General features: G+C 38.6%; 1 protein-coding gene across 3 annotated transcripts in view; it reads right to left on the reverse strand.

Annotated features, from left to right (window-relative positions):
- Window positions 1-24,002, reverse strand: part of LOC128604116 (adhesion G protein-coupled receptor L3-like) — a 344,541-nt gene that overhangs the window by 10,208 nt on the left and 310,331 nt on the right. For all 3 annotated transcript variants that reach the window (XM_053618945.1, XM_053618946.1, XM_053618944.1), the window contains exons 16-21: window positions 23,610-23,676; window positions 23,271-23,362; window positions 10,878-11,046; window positions 8,910-9,035; window positions 8,632-8,682; window positions 4,391-4,487 (exon numbers count right to left, since the gene is read on the reverse strand). In XM_053618945.1, coding sequence (XP_053474920.1) covers window positions 4,391-4,487; window positions 8,632-8,682; window positions 8,910-9,035; window positions 10,878-11,046; window positions 23,271-23,362; window positions 23,610-23,676 — 602 coding nt within the window. The remainder of the gene's footprint in view (window positions 1-4,390; window positions 4,488-8,631; window positions 8,683-8,909; window positions 9,036-10,877; window positions 11,047-23,270; window positions 23,363-23,609; window positions 23,677-24,002) is intronic.

Genomic DNA, 24,002 nt, shown 5'->3' on the forward strand with positions numbered 1-24,002 from the left:
CATCTGTATTTTTAAATATCTCGCAATAAGTGAAAAGGAGTATGTGAGTATGCACATGTATGTGTGTATATGTATACATATATATATATGTGTGAGTGTGTGTGTGCATGTGTGTGTGTGTGTGTGTGTGCGTGTATGTGTACATGTAAGAGAGTGTGTGTTAATGTGTGTGGATGGCTGTGTTGAGTACTTAATTATTGCCATCATGGCACATCATCTCTCTCTGCACATCAATCTGTCATTACAACAGCACATTAGTGTCATACTGAACTCAGAGCAGTGCATGTGTAGAGCGAGAGACAGAGAGAGAGAGAGAGAAAGAAACGTTCACTGCTTTGTTCAATATATACAGTGCCCTCCACTAATATTGGCACCCTTGCTAAATTTGAGCAAAGAAGTCTGTGAAAAAATGTCTTTATTGTTTAACCTTTTGATATTTTGTTAAAAAAATTCACAAAAATACTCTCATGGATATCAAACAATTGCAAACACAACACAGGTTTATCAAAAAACCCCAACATTTTGTTATATAAATATAGGTGTGCAACAATTATTGACACCTCTATGAATTTATATGAGAAAAATATATTTGAAGTATATTCCCATTGATGTTTAGAAATTTTCAGTACATCTGGGTGACTAGGAACAAGAAATTGTTCAACCATGACTTCCTGTTTCACGGGGGTATAAATATGAGGTAACACATAGGCCAAATTCCCTTAGTCATTCATAACAATGGGTAAGACCAAGGACTATAGCTGTGATGTGCGGCAAAAGGTTGTTGAGCTTCACAAAATGGGAAGGGTCTATAAGAAAATAACACAAGCATTGAAAATGGCAATTTCCACCATCAGGGCAATAATTAAGAAGTTCCAGTCAACTGGAAATGTTATGACTTAACCTGGAATTGGACGTGTGTCTATATCGTCTCAACGCACTGTGAAGAGGATGGTTCGAGTGGACAAAAAATATCTAAGGATTACAGCTGGAGAATTGCAGAAGTTAGTTGTGTCTTGGGGTCAGAAAGTCTCCGAAACTACAATCTGAATTCACCTACATCACCACAAGGTGTTTGGAAGGGTTTCAAGAAAAAAGCCTCTACTCTCATTCAAAAACAAACTCAAGCGTCTTCAGTTTGCCAGACACTACTGGAACTTCAAATGGGATCGGGTTCAACGGTCAGATGAAAGCAAAATAGAGCTTTTTGGCAATAAACACCAGAGGTGGTTTTGGTGCACACAGAGAGGTAGCCATAGAAAAGTATCTCATGCCCACGGTTAAATATGGTGCTGGCTCTTTAATGTTTTGGGTCTGTTTTTTCTGCCAGAGGACCTGGACATTTTGTTAGGATACATGGCATCATGGACTCTATCAAATATCAACAGATATTAAATGAAAACCTGACTGCCTCTGCCAGAAAGCGTAAAATGGGCCGTGGTTGGATCTTCCAGCAGGACAATGATCCAAAACACACATCAAAATCAACACAATAATGATTTACTGACCACAAAATCAAGGTCCTGCCATGACCATCCCAGTCCCCTGACCTGAAACCCATAGAAAACCTGTGGGGTGAATTGAAGAGGAGAATCCACCAGTGTGGACCTCAAAATTTGAAGGATCTGGAGAGATTCTGTATGGAGAAATGATCTCAGATCCCTCACCATGTAATCTCCAACCTCATCAGGCATTATAGGAGAAGACAGAGCTGTTATCTTGGCAAAGGGAGGTAGCACAAAGTATTGACTAAAAGCGTTCCAATAATTGTTGCACACCTATATTTAACAAAAGTTATTTTTTTCAGGATAAACCTGTGTCGTGTTTGCAATTGTTTGATATCCATGACAGCAGAGTATTTTTTATTCATTTTTTGCCTTCTTTGCTCATATTTACCAAGGGGGCCAATATTACTGGAGGGAATTGTAGCACAGCTTAAATCCGTTTCTGTGATGCCTTATATAACAACATCAATCATAAGCCATTAACAGATGATATATTATAATCATTTGTTCCACAACACTGATGAATTCTCAATTCTGGTCAGATAGTGTGGAATCATTTCTGAAACAGAAGCTTTGACATTAGTTCCAGCTGCAGTTACAGCTGTTATAATGTTAGTGATAACAGAATCAAACTTCACAGGTGTTCCAAGGTAATCAAACATAACTATGAGAGGATTAAGCGTAGGACATGTCATTCTTAAATCAACAACTGCATGTATTAATTGGTAATTTGCTGTGGTATAAGGAGAAAAGTGTTTTCTATAACAGTATGTCCTGTCTTGTTTTAGTCCTTACTTATTAATGATTAATCCCTGGCTACAAACCAATCATGTGGACAACGTGCAACACTGAAAGCCTTCACTGCACTGCTCTTACGTTGCTTGATCTCTTTAATGAAAAAAACATACAGCAGGGGTTTGCTTTAGAGGATTTAAATCCTGAAAGTAATCCATGCCACTCTATTGCATTTCATTGAAAATCGGTATTGCTTATCATTACTGACATAGTACATTGTGTGCATTAGCAATGCAGTGAAGGTTTTGCTTTTCAGTGTGGCACGTTGTGCTCGTGTCATTCATGAAAAGCAATGCTGATGGTACAGTGATCAGTTTTCGATCTGGCATGGAGTCTTCTCCATGCTGTCTTTGTCAGTCTTTTTAACAAGCAAAAAAAAAAAAAGCCTGAAAGGAGGAAAGAAAAAAAAAAAAAAACATTTGAAGAACATTCGAGTTGGGGAGAAGTTTGTGCATCAATAAAATAAGGCTTTTCTAAATTCTTAAAAATGTGCCCGCATTGCAACATTCAATATTTTATCATGTACTAAAGCTCATAAATGATGTACTTCCATCTATAAGTCTTTTAGGAATATGAACGCGGCATTACTTTATGTATGGTTAATGCTGTATTAAATATTTGATACGTGCTTACTTGAATAACAATAATCGTTTGGGGTTTAAGCATAAATTAATTGAATGAATAGTTAATCATACTTCAGGTTATTATGAAAGTTCCTAATTTTATAATTGCTTATACTGTGCATAATGCGTTAAGATGGCTGAAATTGTTTGCAGCAATGATTTGTAATCGTTTACTTATTAATACACTATTAAGACCGTATCTTTGAATTCATCTTCAGTGTTGTAAGCAAAACAGGAGAAAAATACATTTCATTGCATTCCGCAAAGTAAGTAAGTAAATAAATAAATAAATAAACAATAAAATAAAATTTAAAAAATGCCACACTGAGATCAGAGTCACAGTGCGGCTCTGTGGGCAGGTTAGTAACACAAGCCGATTGCAGAATATCGCAGTATGAAGCTGCTCTTTCTCTAAGTGCTTTCTGGATAACATCGAAAGGAAACGTTTTTAAGCTGCCATTCAACCTTCTGACCTCAGCTGCTTTAGAAGCTTTCGAAATTTCCAGTGGTGATCTTGTGTCAACAGAGGAAAGCATTCCCCATGTACTGAAAGAGCCATACCAACAGTTGTCCTTTAGGACCAATTATATATCTCAAATGATGTTTAAGGGTATACTACATGACTGAAGCTAAAAAAAAAATAAATAAAAAATGTAAAAAAAGGTGACTCTAGAGGGGATTTAATAACAAGCAACTGTGCCTTTTATCTGAGCGTGAACATGGGTATGGCGCACATGGCTAACATGTGGGGATTTGTTGGAGCGTGAAAAATCTATTTATCCTAACATTGTCAGCAGTAAGTAGCCACCAGTCCCATTTCCAACATTGGCCCTTATTTTATAATCTATTAGTAATGTTGTTTCTAAATGTTTTTGTGGGCCAAAAACTAATTAAAACCTCTGCCAAGTGTTTTGGTAACGCTAGATTCTTCATACTCATGTGGGCATGCATATGAATGCCAATTAGCTGTAAATTAGCAAATGCATTCACTTTAGCTGATTTAAATTTAGTGACGCGTACAAAACTCCAAAAAAGGCAACGTCCACGGAGCTGAAAATGATAAAACGACAACTAAACGGTGAAAGGGCGCCTCATGAGCATGGCGTGTGCTAAATCTTCCAGGAATACAGTAATCCCATTTTTTTTGTCGCAGTTGTATAGCTAGCTTTGTTTGTTTTCATTTATAGATAGATAACAAATTCAAAGCAACTTACTTTCACAACATTCTGACTAAATTTGTACGTGCGATTGAAATAAATACGAGATTTCAACTCGACTGCATAATCTGTAGATAAAATTGTAGTAACCCATCACCAATTGCCGCTGATCATTCGAGGTTTCCATGAGTTGTAGGATATGAAAGGTTTTGCGTACTAACTGGATTTAAATGCTCCTGCAAACAAATACATTTACAAGTCAAATCTTTCATATCTGGCTTGATAAATGGTAAATATAGACAGAGTTGTGTACCTCTGTTGATGGTAGCAGAGCTGTTGATGTCTCCAGTGATGAAGGATGATTCAGACTGCTTCCGCACCGTATCGTTCCACATCCGACGAATCCGACTCTGACGGAAACACACACACACATACGCACACACATCAGAACCTTCATTCATCACCAGGTCAGCAGTATTGTCCATCTCAAGCTAGCGATGACTGTTACTCCACACATTATCCCACAAAAGCACTGCGCTACTGTGAGTCAAGCAGCTGGTTTAAACCAAGAAAATGAATAGGAAAAGCATTCAGGTGCATCGCTGAAAGCAAGCAAATAGTTTGTGGTAGCCATCATGCGTGGTAGAGACACAACTTCACTAATACGGTGCTTATTGAGGGAAATGGTTTCTAGGATACAAAGATTTTCATCTCTATAGTGCTTTTTCATGCAGTCGAAGCTCCGGGTAATGACACAATAGTGTGATGATGAATACAGATGAATACAGATGAAACGATTACAACGCGTACAACCTACAGCACTGGGTTTTAGAGAACTCGAGTCAAAGTAGCTGTTTCTGCTGTGCACTCAAACACAATGAAATAAACACAACGGTTTTTCACTTAAGGGAGAATAAAGACATGATATTTATATCTGTTTAATTTCTAAAGATCAAAACTATAAAAAAAAAAAAAAAACCCCACAGTCAAAGAAATTTACTAAAAACATTAATACTCAGTATTAAGCTCTAATTTTGCAGTGACAAAATTAATGATCCTTTTCATCACAAATTAAATACATTACGAAGCTCGTTAATAATAATGGTCCAACTAAGGAATGTTGATGTTTATATATTATATACCAAATAATTATTAATATGTTTCTCTAAACATTACAGTACTAATAGTTATATTATCACAGTAGCAATAGCATAAGTAATATATACAATTATTAGAGAATATAATATTATAATAATTAAATAGAACATAATTAATAATGATGGCTGACTCATAGTTGTCAATTAAATACTTCTAAATTAAATACATACTTAAAGTAAATTTCAATAATCTATGGTATAGCATTTAGTAATGGGTCTAAAACAGCCATAATTAACACAATTACAATGATTAGATAATTAGCTAACAAGACCTATGAATTCTGTATTTATAAAGCATTATAATACATTAGCATGCATTATGAACATTAATAATGCATTATGAATACTGGATTCAACATAATTCATTATAATTCATTCATTTTTTTAACATTTTACATAGGATATGTAACACTTTACAATGCCTGACATAATACTTTGTCATGTCTGACAGAAGCCTATATAAATGCTTATATGTAGCAGCCATAACTCATTATACAGTCATAATATTAGGTTACATAACGCATTACAATATCTGTTTATAAGCATTTCATAGAAACTCATGTTATAATGCATTATAACATGCTCCAGTATAGTATATGCACTGAAAGATATAATACAGAGACTTGTGTTTACAAGATTTGGGTCTCCAGTGTTCTTATGAACAATTATAATGCATACTATCGGTTCATAAGAATTGTGTAGACACTAATGTAATAATGCACTATAACATGCTCTAGTATATTATCAGTCACACGTTCTGTGAGGGTCATTTCTATAATAAACTATGAACACAGTCATATCATGCTATAATGCTTTTATTATTAAATTATACACTATATATTATAATTATTTATGAAAATGCATTACACTTTATACTGTAGATCTCTTTACCATGCACTATAAATCGATGCAGATGATGCATTATAATTAGTGTTCATAACACATTATATCACCAAGTCCCTCTTTGCATAGTGCATTATGAGAAGATATAATGGCAATACAATGTGTTATAACTGTTACTTATAATGCATTCTTTCAACAATTTATAAATCATTATAAACCATCCTTCAAGCTGTAATAACATTTCATAAATAATTATAACAACACGTATAATGCCTTATGAGTGCATTAAGTCATTATACATATGGCCTTCACGGAAAGTGCATAGAAATTACTGGTGATTATTGGTTACTTGTGAATTTTGTAAGTACATCTTTAATAATCTATAGCAGAGCTTTTTTAATTAGGTAACACGTCCCATGAATCCAGTGTTCATAATGCATTATAATGCATGCCTTTACATTTTATTTTATTTTTAAATACAGCATTGTATTCAGTATATGCTGTTTTCCGTTTTTAATACTTATCAAACACATTGCACAATATTGTGTACAGAGTCTTCAATAAAGTTATGCAAATGAATTCAATAGAAAATTAAAGCGCATTGATATAATATGCAGCCGATTTCATCTCGTTTGCCATCGTGAATAAGTGTTTATTTGAACGAGACGTAAAGCCGAAGTCGTCTCCTGCTCTGTGATGAAAGGAATATATTTTTCTCAGGCAGGTTAAAGATTAAAATACTGCTGTGGACCCAGTCGCTCTGGCATCCATCACTGCTCAGGAGGAGACGCTGGAATTCAGAGGATGCAATTATCCAGCCTACATTACTCATCTTACTGACATTTACACAGACACACGGGCTGGACTATCAGAGCGCGCCGGAGTCGCAAGTCAGGTTCACACGCTTTTTGACACCTATATGCATGTGTGTTTCGGGGTATGATTTACATATTTATACACAGGCAGGGTTATCAAAGAACGTCTGAGCTGCATGTCTACAGTATGTCTGAGCATCTCAATATACGTATCTGGAGTCGTCTTAGCACATGTACGCCGCTCTAGTTCCATGTTAGACGAACAACCGCGAGTTAATCCCTTATATATTTGTATTGGATTGTTCCTCGTACAGAGAATCCAAATGAGCAGGTTCGTCCAAACTACCCGCAAAGATTTACTACACTATGTAACAAACAGAGATCCCACGGTGCTTCAAATGTCGTCAAAGAGACATCTTTGGTGTCTGATGCCAGCTTCCCTTGCTCATACAATAACCTATAAACATCTAATCTAATCTGTAATCTATAAACATGAACAAAATCTCACTGACATACTTTTTACAGAAAGATTTTACGATAGTACAGGAGCGTACGCTTTACAGCTGTCGAATTCTCTGTTCTCATTGGGTCAGAAAGTATCGATTCATTTCCTATAACAGCGAATGCAAGATTTATATTTAGACAAATTTGAACAAATAAAAAAAGGGTCAATATAGTGAAGATTTCTATTATGACATGTTTATGTAGCATTCCACCGTCGGTGCTTTGTACCAGTTGAAGGCAAAGCTGTAACTGTAAATTGTCCGATAATGGAACATTCCGAAAACGAAGTCTTTCCAGTCTCTCATTAACGGTTCTTAAGTAAGTAAGATCGTTTTTTGTTTTTTTTTAATTAAAGATAGATAGAGAAAAAAGAACAGTCAAATATTTGTCGTTATTATAATGTACAGTAAGCGAGAACATAAACTAACCTGTTTTGTTGAGCTTCCACAACATCAGACGCAATTATAAAGTATTATAGTATATTATTATTTAAGTGGTACAAGAGGAAAACCTTTGGGGCGACTGTTATTGGAAAACAATCAACTTTAGGGTGGAAACCGTAAAGCGTTTAGCATCGGGCCGCATTTCCCTATGACAGCACACTACCTTAAGTTTTGAATTCCTTACATAACGATGCTGTTCGAATCAGGTATAGTATAAAGATTTGGGTGTGTGCGTACGGGAAATATTTTGGGTAAGAGGGACGTTCGTTAACGTCATAGCTTCCTGCCTTGGTGGAATGATGACATTTTGAAGAAAAACGGTGTAAATTTCATAATATATTTTTTTTACTGCGCTGTTCTTTTAAATGAAGTGTGTATTATTAGACGTGTATTCGTTCTGCGAATGCGGCTTCCGTTAACGACCAATTCCCATCGCATGCAATTAAGGTGACACACCTCGGCACTGTATTGCATCACCGAACGCGCACACACACACACACACACTCTCACACACACACACACTCTCACACACACACACACACTCTCACACACACACCGAGGCATTGACGAGATGCTAAATGCTAATCATGCATATTCCTGTGTAGTGCACTATAAGAAAGCAAGTAGAACAGCAAGCAAGCATGAGATCGAACTCATTTATGCTTGCCGTAAGCGTCTAATACAGTTTGGAATATGTAGCACGTATCAGTAATATTGCACTGCTGCTCAGGGACAGCAGAGAAAAGCAGCAGTAATGAACTGGATGTAGAATATTAGAGAGCAGATAATTACTTGTTCATACTGTAACTGTGAGCAGTTTGTCATACAAGGCTGGTGGTGGACCTTGTGATGAGAGAGAGAGAGAGAGTGAGAGAGAGACAGAGAGAACAAGCGAGAGAGAGAGAAAAGAAAACACAAAGAGAAAACACAAATAACAGCTTTGAACAACTATGAAGGTCATGCACGTGAGGAACAGTTAAAGATGTATTGGTTTGACAAGACTTTCTGTACACTCTGTGTGTGTGTGTGTGTGTGTGTGTGTGTGTGTCTGTCAAAGTCATGCCCTCTACCTGCGAGCTAGAGGAGTAGCGACCGGGTGCACGCGAGCCTGAGCTTTTGCTCGAGCCCATTGAAGAATCCACGCTCTTCCCACTGTAGCAGTGAGTCCGCAAACACTTCCCGTACTCCTTACGAACCTACACACACACACACACACACACACACACACACACACACCAAATAGGTAGGTGACATTTTACAGATTCTTATAAGAATACAAAACATGCTGTTCTTAGAAAGTACACACACGACTGGAATTTAATTTGGTAGAGGTTACAAGTGCGCTGTTAATATTGAAGCCCGATTCCGAAACTGAGGAAAAAAAAATCAAACAGGTCATTTTCCAATTCTGATTTAATTTTTCACAATTTTGAATTAACGACATTTTTATCTCATAACTGCGAGTTCATATCACACAATTCTGACTTTGTTTTCCCTCAAAAATTTCGACATCCACTTGACGCAGTACCTGAAAAGAGACTAACTTCAGGTAACTTCAGGTAATAGTCCTTATGCAGCCTATTTATAGAGAATGACTGATGCTTTGTTGGTGCATTCTTTGTAATTTACTAAATGTCAAGCGGTTGTGTAGATTGCGAGGAAAATCTGTCAGAATTGCGAGATGACGACTGGTAATCGAGAGAAATAAAGTCGCTTGGCCTTTTTAATATTTATTTTCTCCTCCGTCGTGGAAACGGGCTTCTATATGTTAAACTACCAACCCTCTTTTATATTATATTATTGCCGTTATGTTATTTCAGTGGTGGCTTGGCAGTTAAGGCTCTGGGTTACTGATCGGAAGATCGCGGGGTCAAGACCCAGCACTGCCAAGCTGTGGGCCCTTGAGCAAAGCCCTTAACCCTCTCTGCTCCAGGGGCGCTGTATCATGGCTGACCCTGCGGTCTGACCCCAGCTTCCTGACATGCTGGGGTATGCGAAGAAAAGAATTTCACTCTGCTCTAATGTATATGTGACCAATAAAGACTCATTATCATAATTATTATTATTATTATTATTATTATTATTTCACTTAAAGTGGCTACTGCTGCTAATCAAAAATAAGAGAAATCTGCAAAATTACTGAGATAAGGTTAGAAACTTGGTCTATAATACGTCATTATAAGAGGGTGAGAAAACAAATCGATTCTTATATGCATCTTCATTGTCTCTTGCGCAGACCTCAATGCACAGATCTAAATAAATGACTAATAAACAAGAAATAAAAGGGTTTCAAATACAAAGCCAAGCGGGTCATAATAATATAAAAAAATATCAAAATATATATGGGGCGGTTGTAGATGGGTCAGGTGGTAGAGCAGGTTGTCCACTAATCATAGGGTTGGCGGTTCGATTCCTGGTCCACATGACTCCACATACCGAAGTGTCCTTAGGCAAGACACTGAACCCCAAGTTGCTCCCGATGGCAAGTTAGCGCCTTGCATGGCAGCTCTGCTACCATTGGTGTGTGTGTGTGTGAATGGGTGAATGAGAACCAGTGTAAATAGCTTTGGATAAAAGCGTTATATAAGTGCAGACCATTTACCATTTATATATCTATATTTTTTTCAGCCTAGAAGAATTAGATGACTCAATGTAAAAATTTGTGCTAGCAAACGTATTTTAAAAGCGACTAAGTGGACATGATTTGGGGTTTTATGAATCGAAAGGACATCAAGAATCCAGAGTTGATTTTCCTGCTGAACGGAGAATATTCTTGAGCAAATGGCAACGCTTCCACATCATTTAGAAAGAGCACAGGGAAGTGCCAGGTCAAAAGATTTGCACCTCTATACAGCTGTTGAAATCCCGCTGGACCCACGCTTTATGATTTAAGGGTAACTAGTGGTCACACACTTATCTTATCTTACAATATTATCTACCTAGTACATGTAGTTAATTTTTTTTTAAATGTCTCATTAGGGTTAAATAATCTGAGTAATAATCTGAGTAGTGTCCACTGTGGTATTTCAGCTTGTTACCTTTTTCTGCAGCACGCAGTGGAAGATGAAGATGAACATGCCCTGCAGGGAGTTGAAGATGGTGAATAGGTAGGCCATTATGACCGTGTTCTCGTTGACGTACATGAGGCCGAACGCCCAGGTCAGACCCAGCAAACACAGCAGAGCAATCGCACCGATCACCCACGATCTGAAACACACACACACACACACACACACCATAAATTACAGCATACTGTAGTTTAGTTGCTAATCCATTTATACTCCAGCGTTCACTGGTCTGTCACTTCGTTGTCATATTTTAAGAGACAAACTGAAAGCCTGACTTTATTTTTTTCTAAACACATGACTTCTAAGTGGAGGGACGCGGTGGCTTCGTGGTTAGAACATTTTCCTCACACCTCCAGGGTTGGGGGTCCAAATCCTGCCTCTATCCTGTGTGTGTGCAGAGTGTGCATGTTTGTGCAGAGAGAGAGAAAGAGAGAGAGAGAGAGAGAGAGAGAGAGAGAGAGAGAGAGACAGAGAGAGAGAGACAGAGAGAGAGAGAGAGATACAGAGAGAGACAGAGAGAGAGAGAGAGAGACATAGAGAGACAGGGAGAGAGAGACAGAGAGAGAGAGAGAGAGAGAGAGAGAGAGACAGAAAGTGAGCTTCGTGGTTAGCGTCACATTTGGGTCACACCTCCAGGGTTGGGGGTCCAAATCCTGGGTCCACCCTGTGTGTGTGCAGAGTTTGCATGTTTTCCCCATGCTTCAGGGGTTTTCTCTGGGAAAGCCGGTTTCCTTCCCCAGTCCAAAGACATCCATTGTAGGCTGATTGGCATTCCCAAATTATCCATAGTGTGTGACTGTGTGTGCGATTGTGCCCTGCAATGTGTTAGCACCCTGTCCAAAGTGTCCCCCGCCTATAAAGTCCACTCGGGTTCTAATATCAAATGCAGCACATGCAGCAGTGGTTTACAAGGAGAAAGACGGCAGGTGTATAAGGTTGCAGTTGTTTCTCATTTGCATATTTATAAAATTCCTCGATGAGGCTAAAAGTGTAAGCACTTCTCAGATTCCGTTGGACATTTTTTCTTTCTTTCTTTTTTTTTTCCTTTCAGAAATGTCAGGTCAAACAATTTATTATGCAATACAGAAACCAGCTCATGTTTAAAAAATTATAAAAAAAAAAAAAAAAAGAGTGAAAAGAGCAATGTGGCTTAATTGCATTCAATTCCATGGGAATGAAAAGGTAAGAAAAAGTATAAACTCTGAACCGGACCATAATTCTGACCTTAACCTTTGCATATTTCATATACCTGAGTAAAGAAACGGCAAGTATTGCCTTTAAAAAAAACCCCAATAACAACAAAAAACATTTGGGTGACTTTAACACATGTAAAGGCTGACTGCAAGCAATAAAAATGTCACGAAGACTAGCATCATTTACACTTGGACACTTTGTCCTGTTACTCTGGCAACAGCTGTCTCTACATTAAGATTTAGAAGAGTTAGAAAAGAGTTAGAACAGTTAATAAAATAAGAGGGAAAATGAATGAGAGAGAGATAAAATAACAAATAAAAGCCAGAGAGAGAGAGAGAGAGACAGAGAGAGAGACAGAGAGAGAGAGACAGAGCGAGAGAGAGAGAGAGAGACAGAGAGAGAGATAGACAGAGAGAGAGGCAGAGAGAGTGAGACAGATTGAGAGAGAGACAGAGAGAGAGAGACAGAGAGAGAGACAGAGACAGAGACAGATTGAGAGAGAGACAGAGAGAGACAGAGAGAGAGAGACAGAGACAGATTGAGAGAGAGACACAGAGAGAGAGAGAGACAGACAGAGACAGATTGAGAGAGAGACAGAGAGAGAGAGAGAGAGAGAGAGAAAGAGGAATCAAAGCTAGAAGATAATGCTGGGCAGCTCTGATTGAACGGCTGTTCTCTGTGTGAAAGTGTTTCAGTAGCACACACAGACACACACACACACATACACACAGACACACACACACAGACACACACACACAAAAGACCAATTACATGATTCAGCTTTTATAAACGTAAACTAAAAATCAACCTTTTTTTCTCAGCACTTTCCAGGATAATCAGACTTTTTTTTCTGCAAACAGGCTTCACGGGGAATCGGAGGAAAATGAATTGAGTCTATCTGATACACACTGGGATATGTGTGTGGATACGTATCACTCTCTTTTGCCCATGCGTGTGACAGTGTGAAAGTTGTGTAAGGTATACCGGCATGTGGATCCCTATGTGCGAGTGAGATAAACACTACGAGTGGTGTGATGAAGAGACTTGTTATAAATGAATACAGCATGAAGCATGAATACAGTCCTACAGGAAGAGTTCTACAGAAAGGTACAGCCTTATGTATGCTTAAGGTACAGCCTTATGTAAGTAAGGAATAAAACACTTCCCCCAGTGTCACAAACGATTCATTAAATGAATTGTTCTAAAGGATTCATTCTAAACTCCTTCTTTCAGAGAGCATACTCTGATTGGTGAGATGTCCTAGTCTGTCGTGATTGGTCTACCGCTGTCAGTGAGCAGCCAATGAAGACCAGAGGCGGGGCTTTTTGTTGCAAACCTACGTAGGTTAGTACAAGAAGTAAGTATGGAATCACTAAAGACTCGTTTCAGCTGTTCAGAATCGGTTCCTTCTTTTGGGAGTCAATACCTCTGTTTGTCGTGCGCTTTCATTTTTAAAACTTTGCAGATGTTTTACATTCACAAACAGCTCTATAACACACTACATGAAAGGGAATATCTGAAAAACCATAATAGGTGCACCTTAATGTGCCTTGCGAGACCTCTTGCTATCGTACAGCAAAACCGGAAAGAGTAATAATATACTCCAACCTAAATACTTTCCCACTTTGGAAAACTTAAAAGTCACGACTGTTAAGAATCACTGACACTGGAGACTCCTTCCAAACATCTTACAGAAAACTCCTCCAAATCAAAGATTATACATGTCCCTGTGTACGCTGTTACTATAGAAACGAAAACATATTAAAGGAAGTGCATTAATACAGTATAAACCCGTGATTTGCTGGCCTGTCAATCAACATGTTTTGACCAATCAGAATCGAGCATTCAGCAGCACTGTGTTATAAAACTAGTTATACTGAATACACATCTATTATATGAAGTGTAACCCTAATACCGATAAAAGAGCAGGAGTTTAATCATTTCTCCCCACAAAAAAGACATTTAACTCTTTTTTTTTTGTTTACCAGAGGCCAAAAAAAAGCCTGTTTTGGGGTTGTCTGTGTTCAGTATTTAATTTATTTGTGATGTCACACTCCATAATAGTGTTTAATGGCTCATATGAAAGTAGACACTTGAGAACTTGCAGTTTTTTTTCTTTTCTTTTTTTTAACCTAGCCTACTAGGTTTAATTGAAAGGGATTTTTTAATATAATTTCTAGTGTTTTATTATTTCTAATAAATAAACATCATAAATAAATATTGTGGCAGTATACTGTGTTGTACTATCAAAAAAAGCTTTCGTTGTACTGTTCATTTCATCTCTGTACTCTGTTTGACCAACAGGGGGCGGCCCGATTTCCATCGCCCTTCTGACCAACAGTTAAACACACAGAGTCACGATACTCTATACACAGAAACCCAACAGTGTCCTGATCAGTCCTTTAACAGGCATATGGTGATAAAAATAAGTCATTTGTTTATACTGATTGAAAATGTCCGATAAGTCGATTTCCATTCCGCCAGTGTACTGCGAGAAAGGGTTCAATCCTAACATTCAAAACAGGTCAAATGAAAAAGAAAAGGGATACATATTTAAAAAAAAAAAAACATGAGTATGAAAGTGTCCTTGTCCTGGACTGCTGCCATTTCATTTAGTCATTTATAAAGCAGTGATATTAATAGCACGGTGTAATGGGGTGAGTGGGAAATTGGGGTGGGGTGATGATGGTGTCTCGTACTGCGGAAGGTATGAAAATGAGCGAGGGAGGTGGCAAATATGTGGGAAATGAGAATGGAGAGCTCTCTTGTTGATTGACAGGCCTCCATATTGCGCTCTGAATGAGACGAAAGCCTGACGACAGGAAGCCCTGGGTTATTTTCATCTTCGGGGGATAAGATGAGGAAAATGAAGAACAGGTTATACTTCATTTCCAGATCAAAATGGGCAAAAACAGAAGAAAAGACTATGAAGGAAAAGGAGAATGATGAAAAGGTACTTAAGAACAGAAAAAAAAAAAAAAAAAAAAAAAAACACACTACCAAAACACTTAAAGAGTTGAGAAAATTAGACAGTGCATCATAGGTAGTGAAGAGTAGGAGTAAATAAAGGCTGTGTTGTTATAATTAAGGAATGGGGTGAGTTATAATTGACTTGTATATAATTGACACTCAAACAGAGTGAGACAGCTCTCACTGTTCGTTGGATTGCGCTGTTTGCAGAGAGTGAGACAGGTGAGTTACAGCTTTATAGGTTATACATATAAACTCCTGCGGTATGTGAGAAAACAGCATGGCACAGGTATGTTATAAAGGTATTATTAGAGAGTGAGACAGGTGGGTTATAGCACATTCCCAGTTACACAGATGTGCATTAAAGCACGGCAGATGTGTTCCATATCCTAAGGCTCCACTAGAGAATGAGACAGACGTTCCAATAACGCTATACGGGCTCTAACAGAGAGTGAGACAGGTGTGTTATAGTCTCGTCACATGAAAGTTATAGCTACCTCCTTATTCTCCAAAAGAGAGTGAGACAATTGTGTTGTAGCTTTCTGTATGTTGCAAGGGCCACTCCAACACTCCCCAACCAGAAATATAGAAAGAACAGAGAGAGGCCGATTGCCATTGCTAGTGGCAATGAGCCCCACACACACACACACACACACACACACACACGCACACACACACACTCACACACGTTCTAACACTGGTGTTTAATAGCTCAAGCAGGTGCTGAGCCAAATAAATGATTTATGGAATTAGCGAGGAGGCCATTAAGCATCATTTTGCTGGGTCTGTCTTAATGACCTGTAGGGAAGGATACTTCATCAGCCTGACTAGCCCCTGAACACTTGCTCTACAGAGAGAGAGAGAGAGAGAGAGAGAGAGAGAGAGAGAGAGAGAGAGAATGTGTGTGTATTGACCCTTGGTCTGCTGTAGTGTGCTAGTGTGAGAGTAGATGAGGGAATGAGGGCGAGTGATAAAGGTATTTATACCACAGAACTGTTTTCATTCTTAAATCTGATTGGTCAGAAGGTGTTAATTAATTTTCCAGAACAACAGCTCTGACAGTTGTTTCCTAATTCACACAACACGTTTATCTTAACGCGCTTGTTCTAATGCGTTTGTTACGGTTTCTACAGTAACAACTCATTCACGGGCACTTGTATGGTGGACAATCTGCTCTAAATAATCCAAAGCTAATAATAAATGTATTAAAAACATGCTCTTGTTTAACACAATTATCGATACGATGAAGCTTTTACGGAAGGGATGTGAACTGTTTATAGCTGCTATAGAGTAAGTGATACCTGTAAGTGAACACACTTGTTTTGTTGACGCTCCAGAAGGATAAATGTAACTATACAGTAAATGCTTGAAACAGACGTCATTTATTAATGTATTAAATATTGCGATCGTTGAAATCACAGAGATAAAAGAGGAATAAAACACTTCAGGGTTTATTCATATTCAGGTAACTCAACTTCATCACACCAGCCGGTCATTGAACATTTTCCCATAACGGCACACCCTTTCGTGTTTTTTTTTCCCTTACTCATTTCCTCACTCGCAGAACAACGCAGGTATATGCAAATTCCTCGATGCAGCATTCATAAGGCCTGAAAAACAAAATCGCTCACAAACGTCAAGGTAATCTTCCTCATTATCAGCACACGCTGGCACACGACATACTGTAACGGAAATATGTGTGGAAAGCCTCGTGTCTCATCTTTATCCCTCAGGCTTCTGCCAAGCCACTTCACACGGGAACTTAGATCTCGCGGTCTCGTTCTTCCCTGGAGGGAATGAAGAAGTGACATCCTTTCATCTGTCTATTAAGTTATGTAATGCAGTGCTACTTTCTCACGTCTCTCCTCTCCTCTTCTTTTCTCTGAAGCCGGCACTGAGTGACAGATCGACAAAGCTATTGTTGGCTTTTAGAAATCACTGTTTTCAAAAGACATGCATATTCATAAACACTCACACACACACACACACACACACACACATACACACATACGCTAATTCAAATGGGGTTTTTTGGGGGGGGACCCTAAGCTGCATTTGAAGTTTAATTGAATTTGAAAGTCATCATCTAATACGTTAAGAAGTCTTCCTGCTGGGCGTTTAAGCAAATAAGACCACGTGGCTCTACAGTGTGTGAATAATAACGCCTAAACTACTCCCTCCCTCTCAGGTACCACTGCCACTGGGCTAATAGTCTGGGTTAAATATGAAAAATCAAAGGGAATTGCCGCACAAGTGTCTTGAAACGTGTTTCAAACGATTAAAGCAAATTTGAAGCAATTTATGCCCATAATTTCACGAGGCCTGAAATGAGCAAATCTGCATTCAAATGCCTGCAGTAATTGAGTTAGACAGAAAGAGGCAGAAAAAGAGGAGGACAAAATGGAAAAAAAAGAGGCTTTTTCGCACCTGCAGTTAAGCTGCTGCTAGGTTTGGGGGAAAAAAAAGAAAAGAAAAAAGTGTGGTGTGAATGTGAGATCAGTCTTCCAGGCAGCTCAGCAGTAATTATCAAACTGCTTTGCGTGGTTTTTTCGTTTTTTTTTTTTTTTTTTTGAAGACACCGACTTCTCATTAGCCTCACCCCTGGCAAATCGAGCCGGAGATCTTGTTAGATAGAGGGCTCGTTAGACACTCGCTGCATCTCAATGCCTGAAAGGAACGCTACGAACGGACGGCTTTATTCGCGCACGCTTTATTCTTTAAGACAATACACTCGCTATCTAGCGAAGCCCGAGAATGGAAAACAGTTCGTAAAAAGAGTATCTGTGATGAAAAAGACTGTGTATTGATTCTGCGAGATGCAGGGTGCAGAGTCTGGATAATGGACATGAGAAAGTCCACAAAGGAAAAACAGGAATGGGGACTTAAAAAGAAAAAGATAAAGAAAAGAAAAGAAAAAAAAATAAACGCTAAAACCAATGGCACTTCACTACAGTCCATTCTATGACACAGGCATCATAGTTCCAGGAGCTGAAAGGCAAGAAAAAGAAAAAGAAAAATGCAAAGACTCAAAAGAAAAATGCACAAAAAGAAATGATAAGAGCGTTGAGCAGCGACAGTAAAATAGGCATAAATCAAACTGACTCATGCAGAAACACAATAGACAGACACAAAAAAACCCTCATGCACAATGAAGCATGACATAGCTCAAGCCAAGAGACAAGACAAAACATGTTTCACAACAAACTCAATCGAATCGGTTCGGAAGCACAAATTAGTTCACGCCCCGTCAGAACCTGCGTGTGTTACAGCAGAGCAGAACCCTGATAACTAATCAACTGGCCTTTAAAGCTTATTGGAGCTTGACAATATGGTGCTCCTGAGAAATCCACTTGATTTTTATTTTTATTACATGACATTAAAGCTATTTGTTCACTACTACCAAGCTACTATTTCTTTTTAAATCTGGGCTCATATTGCTAATCGGTGTAAAGGGGGAAAAACAAGATGATTGAAAATAATTTCAGCTTGACTGCTTGGAAGGATAATATGGAGAACATGTTTTCTGAGATATTTTGTCTGCCTTGTATTTCCTAAGGCATCATTTATCAATGAGAATCTATGAGAGTGATGAGAGCGTGCTGTGTCCTATAATGGACTGTCATCCCATTTGGTGTGTGTTAATGCAAGGTTAAATAGAGAAGCTAAGATCATAGCTAAGAATGGTTTGTGTTCTTTCAGATGTACATGGCTAGGATGCTAAGGAAAATGTAGCTAACCAGGTAGGCATGAACAAAAAAAAAGCTAGTAATTAGGACTAAATATCTAGAATGTAGCTATTATGCTAGGTCTGAGGTATATGTAGCTGGTAAGCTAGGTCTGAGGTAATGTAGCTGGTAAGCTAGGTCTGAGGTAAATGTAGCTGGTAAGCTAGGTCTGAGGTAAATGTAGCTGGTAAGCTAGGTCTGAGGTAAATGTAGCTGGTAAGCTAGGTATGAGGTATATGTAGCTGGTAAACTAGGTCTGAGGTAAATGTAGCTGGTAAGCTAGGTATGAGGTATATGTAGCTGGTAAGCTAGGTCTGAGGTAAATGTAGCTGGTAAGCTAGGTCTGAGATAAATGTAGCTGGTAAGCTAGGTCTGAGGTAAATGTAGCTGGTAATCTAGGTCTGGGGTATATGTACCTAGTAAGCTAGGTCTGAGGTAAATGAAGCTGGTAAACTAGGTCTGAGGTATATGTAGCTAGTAAGCTAGGTCTGAGGTAAATGTAGCTAGTAAGCTAGGTCTGAAGAAAACATAGCTAGTAAGATAGGTCTGAAGAAAATGTAGCTAGAAAGCTACTGTAAGTCTCTGGAAAAGTAGCTGGTAGCTAGGTCTGAGGTAAATGTAGCTGGTAATTAAATTTGATCTTTGAATTGTGCGAAAGATTTCTGAACTACACTCAAACCACAAGAAAATTAACCATGTAAGTTATATCTTCTAAAATGATTAGCTAGCCTACAACTTCTTGTGCAATTTAAAGAGCTGCACATAATGAACTACGCTGGTTTTCTCATAATGTCATTCTTTTATATTTTTTAAAAGTTTATCTTTACACAGGTTTATTCTGAACTCTATTTAAGCAGGTGAGGCTACTTTATTCGTCAAATCAAACCAACAGACACTCACTGTTGGATTAATTTAAACAAAGTGCTCATAGAGACAGTATGGAGGATCACAGTGCTGTGTGTCATTACATTGATTCCCAAGCTTTACAGTCTTGAATATTGCCGCAATGACAAGAGACTCAATCTTGTGCTCATTCTGTCAAATTGGATGCCTGTATTGGCACGTATAATCCTACTTAATGCTTAGTAATGAGAGAAGCACAACTGGCCATCTCTAGTACTGCTGTGCTTATTAAATCTAAATCCTCAGTGTGTGTGGACGAAATGCGCTTTATTACCCAGACTTCGGATCGGCTCAGCTGCAGCTCTGCAGTGGGGACAATCGAGACATCGAGCCGGCGCTTTTCACAACAAACCCCATCCTTGTGATATGGCAGGTCAAATGCATACTCTCAGAAACAAAGGCATACATCTGAATTTAACAGGTGTCAGAGATGAGATGGAAAGGTTGTGACCCCGGGGAGCTGGGCGAGCTAAGCGAAGGCCGCTTCATGGTTTACACACTCTGTTTCAAATAGCTTTATAAATCATATCATAGAAAAAGCAGAGCACATAAGTCAATACAGAAACACTTAACAGAGCAGGACGAAGAGGACACCTACACTGAGACGTTTTTTTTGTGTGTGTGTTTGTTTATTTGTTTGTTTTTTGCTATTTTTCACCACAAATCCCTTTTCTTTCTTAGACACAAAATGGGCCTGAAGTTCCGATAGTGCCTTGTGAATTAGCTGTGTGAGGAGAGGAGACTGTAATAATCTAAAAGCTTGCACTTTTAAGTCAAAACTGAGTTTAACATTCATCATTTCCTGCTTGATGTGTGATCATGTATTGACTGAAGGTCTGAGGAAAAATAGCTAGCAAGATAGGTCTGAGGAAAATGTAGCTAACAAGCTAGCTATGAGGAAAATGTAGCTAGCCAGCGAGATCTGAGGAAAATGTAGCTAGCGGGAGCGTATCTATGTTCCCCAGATTTATATGGCACAAAATGAACACATGAAAATAGGGTCCTATGTTCGTCAGCTCTATATAGCACATAACGAGGACGTGAAATATATGTTCCCAGCTCTGTATTCACTTAATATGACATGGGTTATTGTGGGAACTTGTCAAAGGGGTTTTCTGTTCCCCAGCCCTACTGTACGACTCTCAATATAATACACATAGACTTGAGGAGGGAACTAAACAAATGGTCGGAGTCGTGGAATCACAAAAGGTCATAGTTTCCTTAGGTGAAAACTAGCCTAGTAAGTTTTTGAATCGAACTCTCATGACATCATGACTTGTGTATCTAATTTAATCCAGTTTGTTTGAACCTCCAAATATGCTAGTGCATTTGTGCTGCATTTATTTTAAGTAATAAGATAATTAAAATAATATCATTTAATAAAATCTAATTTATTAAAATTTAATGATGACCTTTTTTTTTTTTTCTTAGCTGTGATTGACATCTCACTGCTGAAATGTCCAAATACCCATGTAGTAAATCTGTTACATTATGTGCCATATAAATTTGGGAACATAGGAATGACCCCTAGCTAGCCAGTTAGGTTTGAGGAAAAACGTAGCCAATAAGCTAGGCCTGAAGAAAATAGAGCTAGCAAACTAGGTCTAGGGCAAATGTATTTGAGAAAACCATAGATAATAAATTTGGCCTGAAGAAATTTAGCTAGTGAGCATTAGGAAAACGTAACTTACAAGCTAGGTCTGATGGAAATGTAGCTAATAAGCTGGAACTGAGGTAAATGTAACAAGCAAGCTAGGTCTCAGGTAAATGAAGCTAGCAAGGTACACTTCCGGCTAACCTGTCTAACTTGATTCTTCTGTCAAAGTTTGTTAGCATGTATATAAATGAGCTTCAAATTACTTTTCATTTTTGTTATGAAAGAAACATTAAGAAGACACTCACACACACACACTTGTTTTTGCTGTTACTCCTTTCTTTCCCCCGCCCATTTCTTTTTCAGCCCCTAATCAAACAGGCCTGAAGTTCAAATTGTGCCTGGTGAATTAGCCTTGTGAAAACAGGAGACTATAATCATCTAATTATCAGCATGAATAGGACGTCTGATTACAAAATTATCCAGTTTCATCTAAGACATTATCAAAGACGGAACAGCACCGTACAGGCTTCGTAATTAATCAGACAGGCCGAACGGCTTCTCTTCAATTCAATCACCAACTCTAATTTAATGCGACGTTATTGCCACTTATTTCATTGTTTTTAATTGAGATTTTACTGTAGTTTCGGAAGTTCTGAGTTGTAACACAAAGTGAAGTCAGAGTCACTGTCAGGTCAGATTGGATTAATAGTTCAACGGAGAGGGAAAGGAATTAAAAAGATGGATACGCTGTACATTGAAACGTCTGTGCGAAATGTGTCTCTGACAGATACACCCCAGACCTGCAAATCCTTCTTCTGTTAAAGCATTCACAAGTGAGACAGAACTTGACCTCAATGGCTTGATTCATAGCAAATTCATAACAGATATGAGCAAACTCTAACTCAACAGCGCACAAAAACGCCTGCAGGCGGAGAGCGTTTAGAGACGTTCTGTTTGGCCTTCGGACCAAAAGCACTTTTAAAGACGCAACTCGCTCTGCTCATGAGAATGTGATCCTCTGAATAATGAAATATTATCATATAAATCCACTCATATAATGAAAGAATCACATTGTATAAAGCATACATTTTGCTGACCATCATCTCCGACCTTCTGTAAAAGACAAAAACAAAAAAACAAAATCAACTCTCATGTCCTCCTTTTAGATTTAGAGATTTTGATTGTACAGCTATAACTGTAAGCTACACCCTTAATGAGATTCTCCTCCGTCTTGTTTGATGATTAATATTGACGTGAATGAAGCCTCACCGTCCTATTGGTTGCCACATAATCATCTCTGATGGACTTTTCCAAAAGGTCATTGAGTACCTCTGAAGGTTGAATATGCTATCGTGCTATGACTGGGTGAGTGAGAAACACATACATAACATCTTTACCTTACGCATCAAATCTCCTACTCTGATTGGCTGGAATGAATGTCTGTCAAAAAGCCTTGTCTGCCGGCGGCTTGTCTTCAAAAACCAGAGACACATTCTCTCTCCTAATGTTTTCCAAGTGACCTGTTCACACCTCCATCCGCCATGATATCAGTCTCAGTGACTCATTGCATTTCATTAAACCTCTAACGCAGGAACATCAATAACCACACATATTCATAAAGTCATTACAGCTCTCTGCCTCTCCAAAGTGTCCTCGTATGAATATTTATACGCATGTACACCTGCAGATGCTAATCCCAACCAACTTCTATTCCCTCCCCAATTTGATGCTTTTCACCTCTTCCCATAATGCAGCATGCTCTGCGGAATACCTTTAGGCCTTAAGCCTGTGACTTAACCTTTAAAGCCAATGGAAAATATCAAAGGCTCTGCCCCCCCGTCTGCTTGTGATATCTGCTTCACACAGAGGAATAGAGCATCAGTATGAAGATACACACGTCTACCGGCACCATACCCAACCAACCCCCCCCCCCCCCCCCTCCCCAAAAAAAAAGTGAGAGTTTGTGAAACTTACTTTATGTTGTCCAGGCAGCCTGAGTCAGGCTTCAAGATGGCCGTGTGGTGGAACATTTTGTATAAGGCGATGCCCAGGAAGATGACGTTCAGCTGGAAAACAGACGGCAAAACACCAACAAAACAACTGAACCACAACTCATCATGACACGTTTATGCTTTGACTCAACTTCATTAAGCATAAACACTGCTGTGATTCGAATAACAGATGTGACTGTTAATATTATCATGACTAAAGTTAAAAACATTCAAATTTGTATAAAAATTTTTTAAAAATCTTTCAGAAAAAACAAATCACTAAAAGGGAACTAATGAAGCGAGTTCATTAACAAGCGTTTACCATAATGATTAGAGTGGCAGGCCCAATAAAACTCCAGATGAAATACGTGTCCAGACGCAACCAGCACCTGAAAACAAGAAAGATGGAGAGGGGATTAAACACAATCTGGCAACTGCACCAATTACACATACACAAAGCCTTCTGTGCATATAAAGTGGTGGAAGGTTGATGGGTAATAACAGATCGAACAGGTCTGGAGAGCTTCTCCGGCCACATGAGACTCAACATAGTCCTGATACATGAGCGCTCACTTGTTAAATTATTCATCTCCTAATTTCCGCTGCATTAGAAATGACGGCTTCAGAGCAGGCATTAAGTGCTTACTCATCATGCCTCGTTTAAACTGTTAACGCACCTCAGTTTAACAACAAAAGCACCTTTTTAAAAACCCCA

This window comes from Ictalurus furcatus, chromosome 29 (genome assembly GCF_023375685.1).
Source record: "Ictalurus furcatus strain D&B chromosome 29, Billie_1.0, whole genome shotgun sequence".
Taxonomy (NCBI): domain Eukaryota; kingdom Metazoa; phylum Chordata; class Actinopteri; order Siluriformes; family Ictaluridae; genus Ictalurus; species Ictalurus furcatus.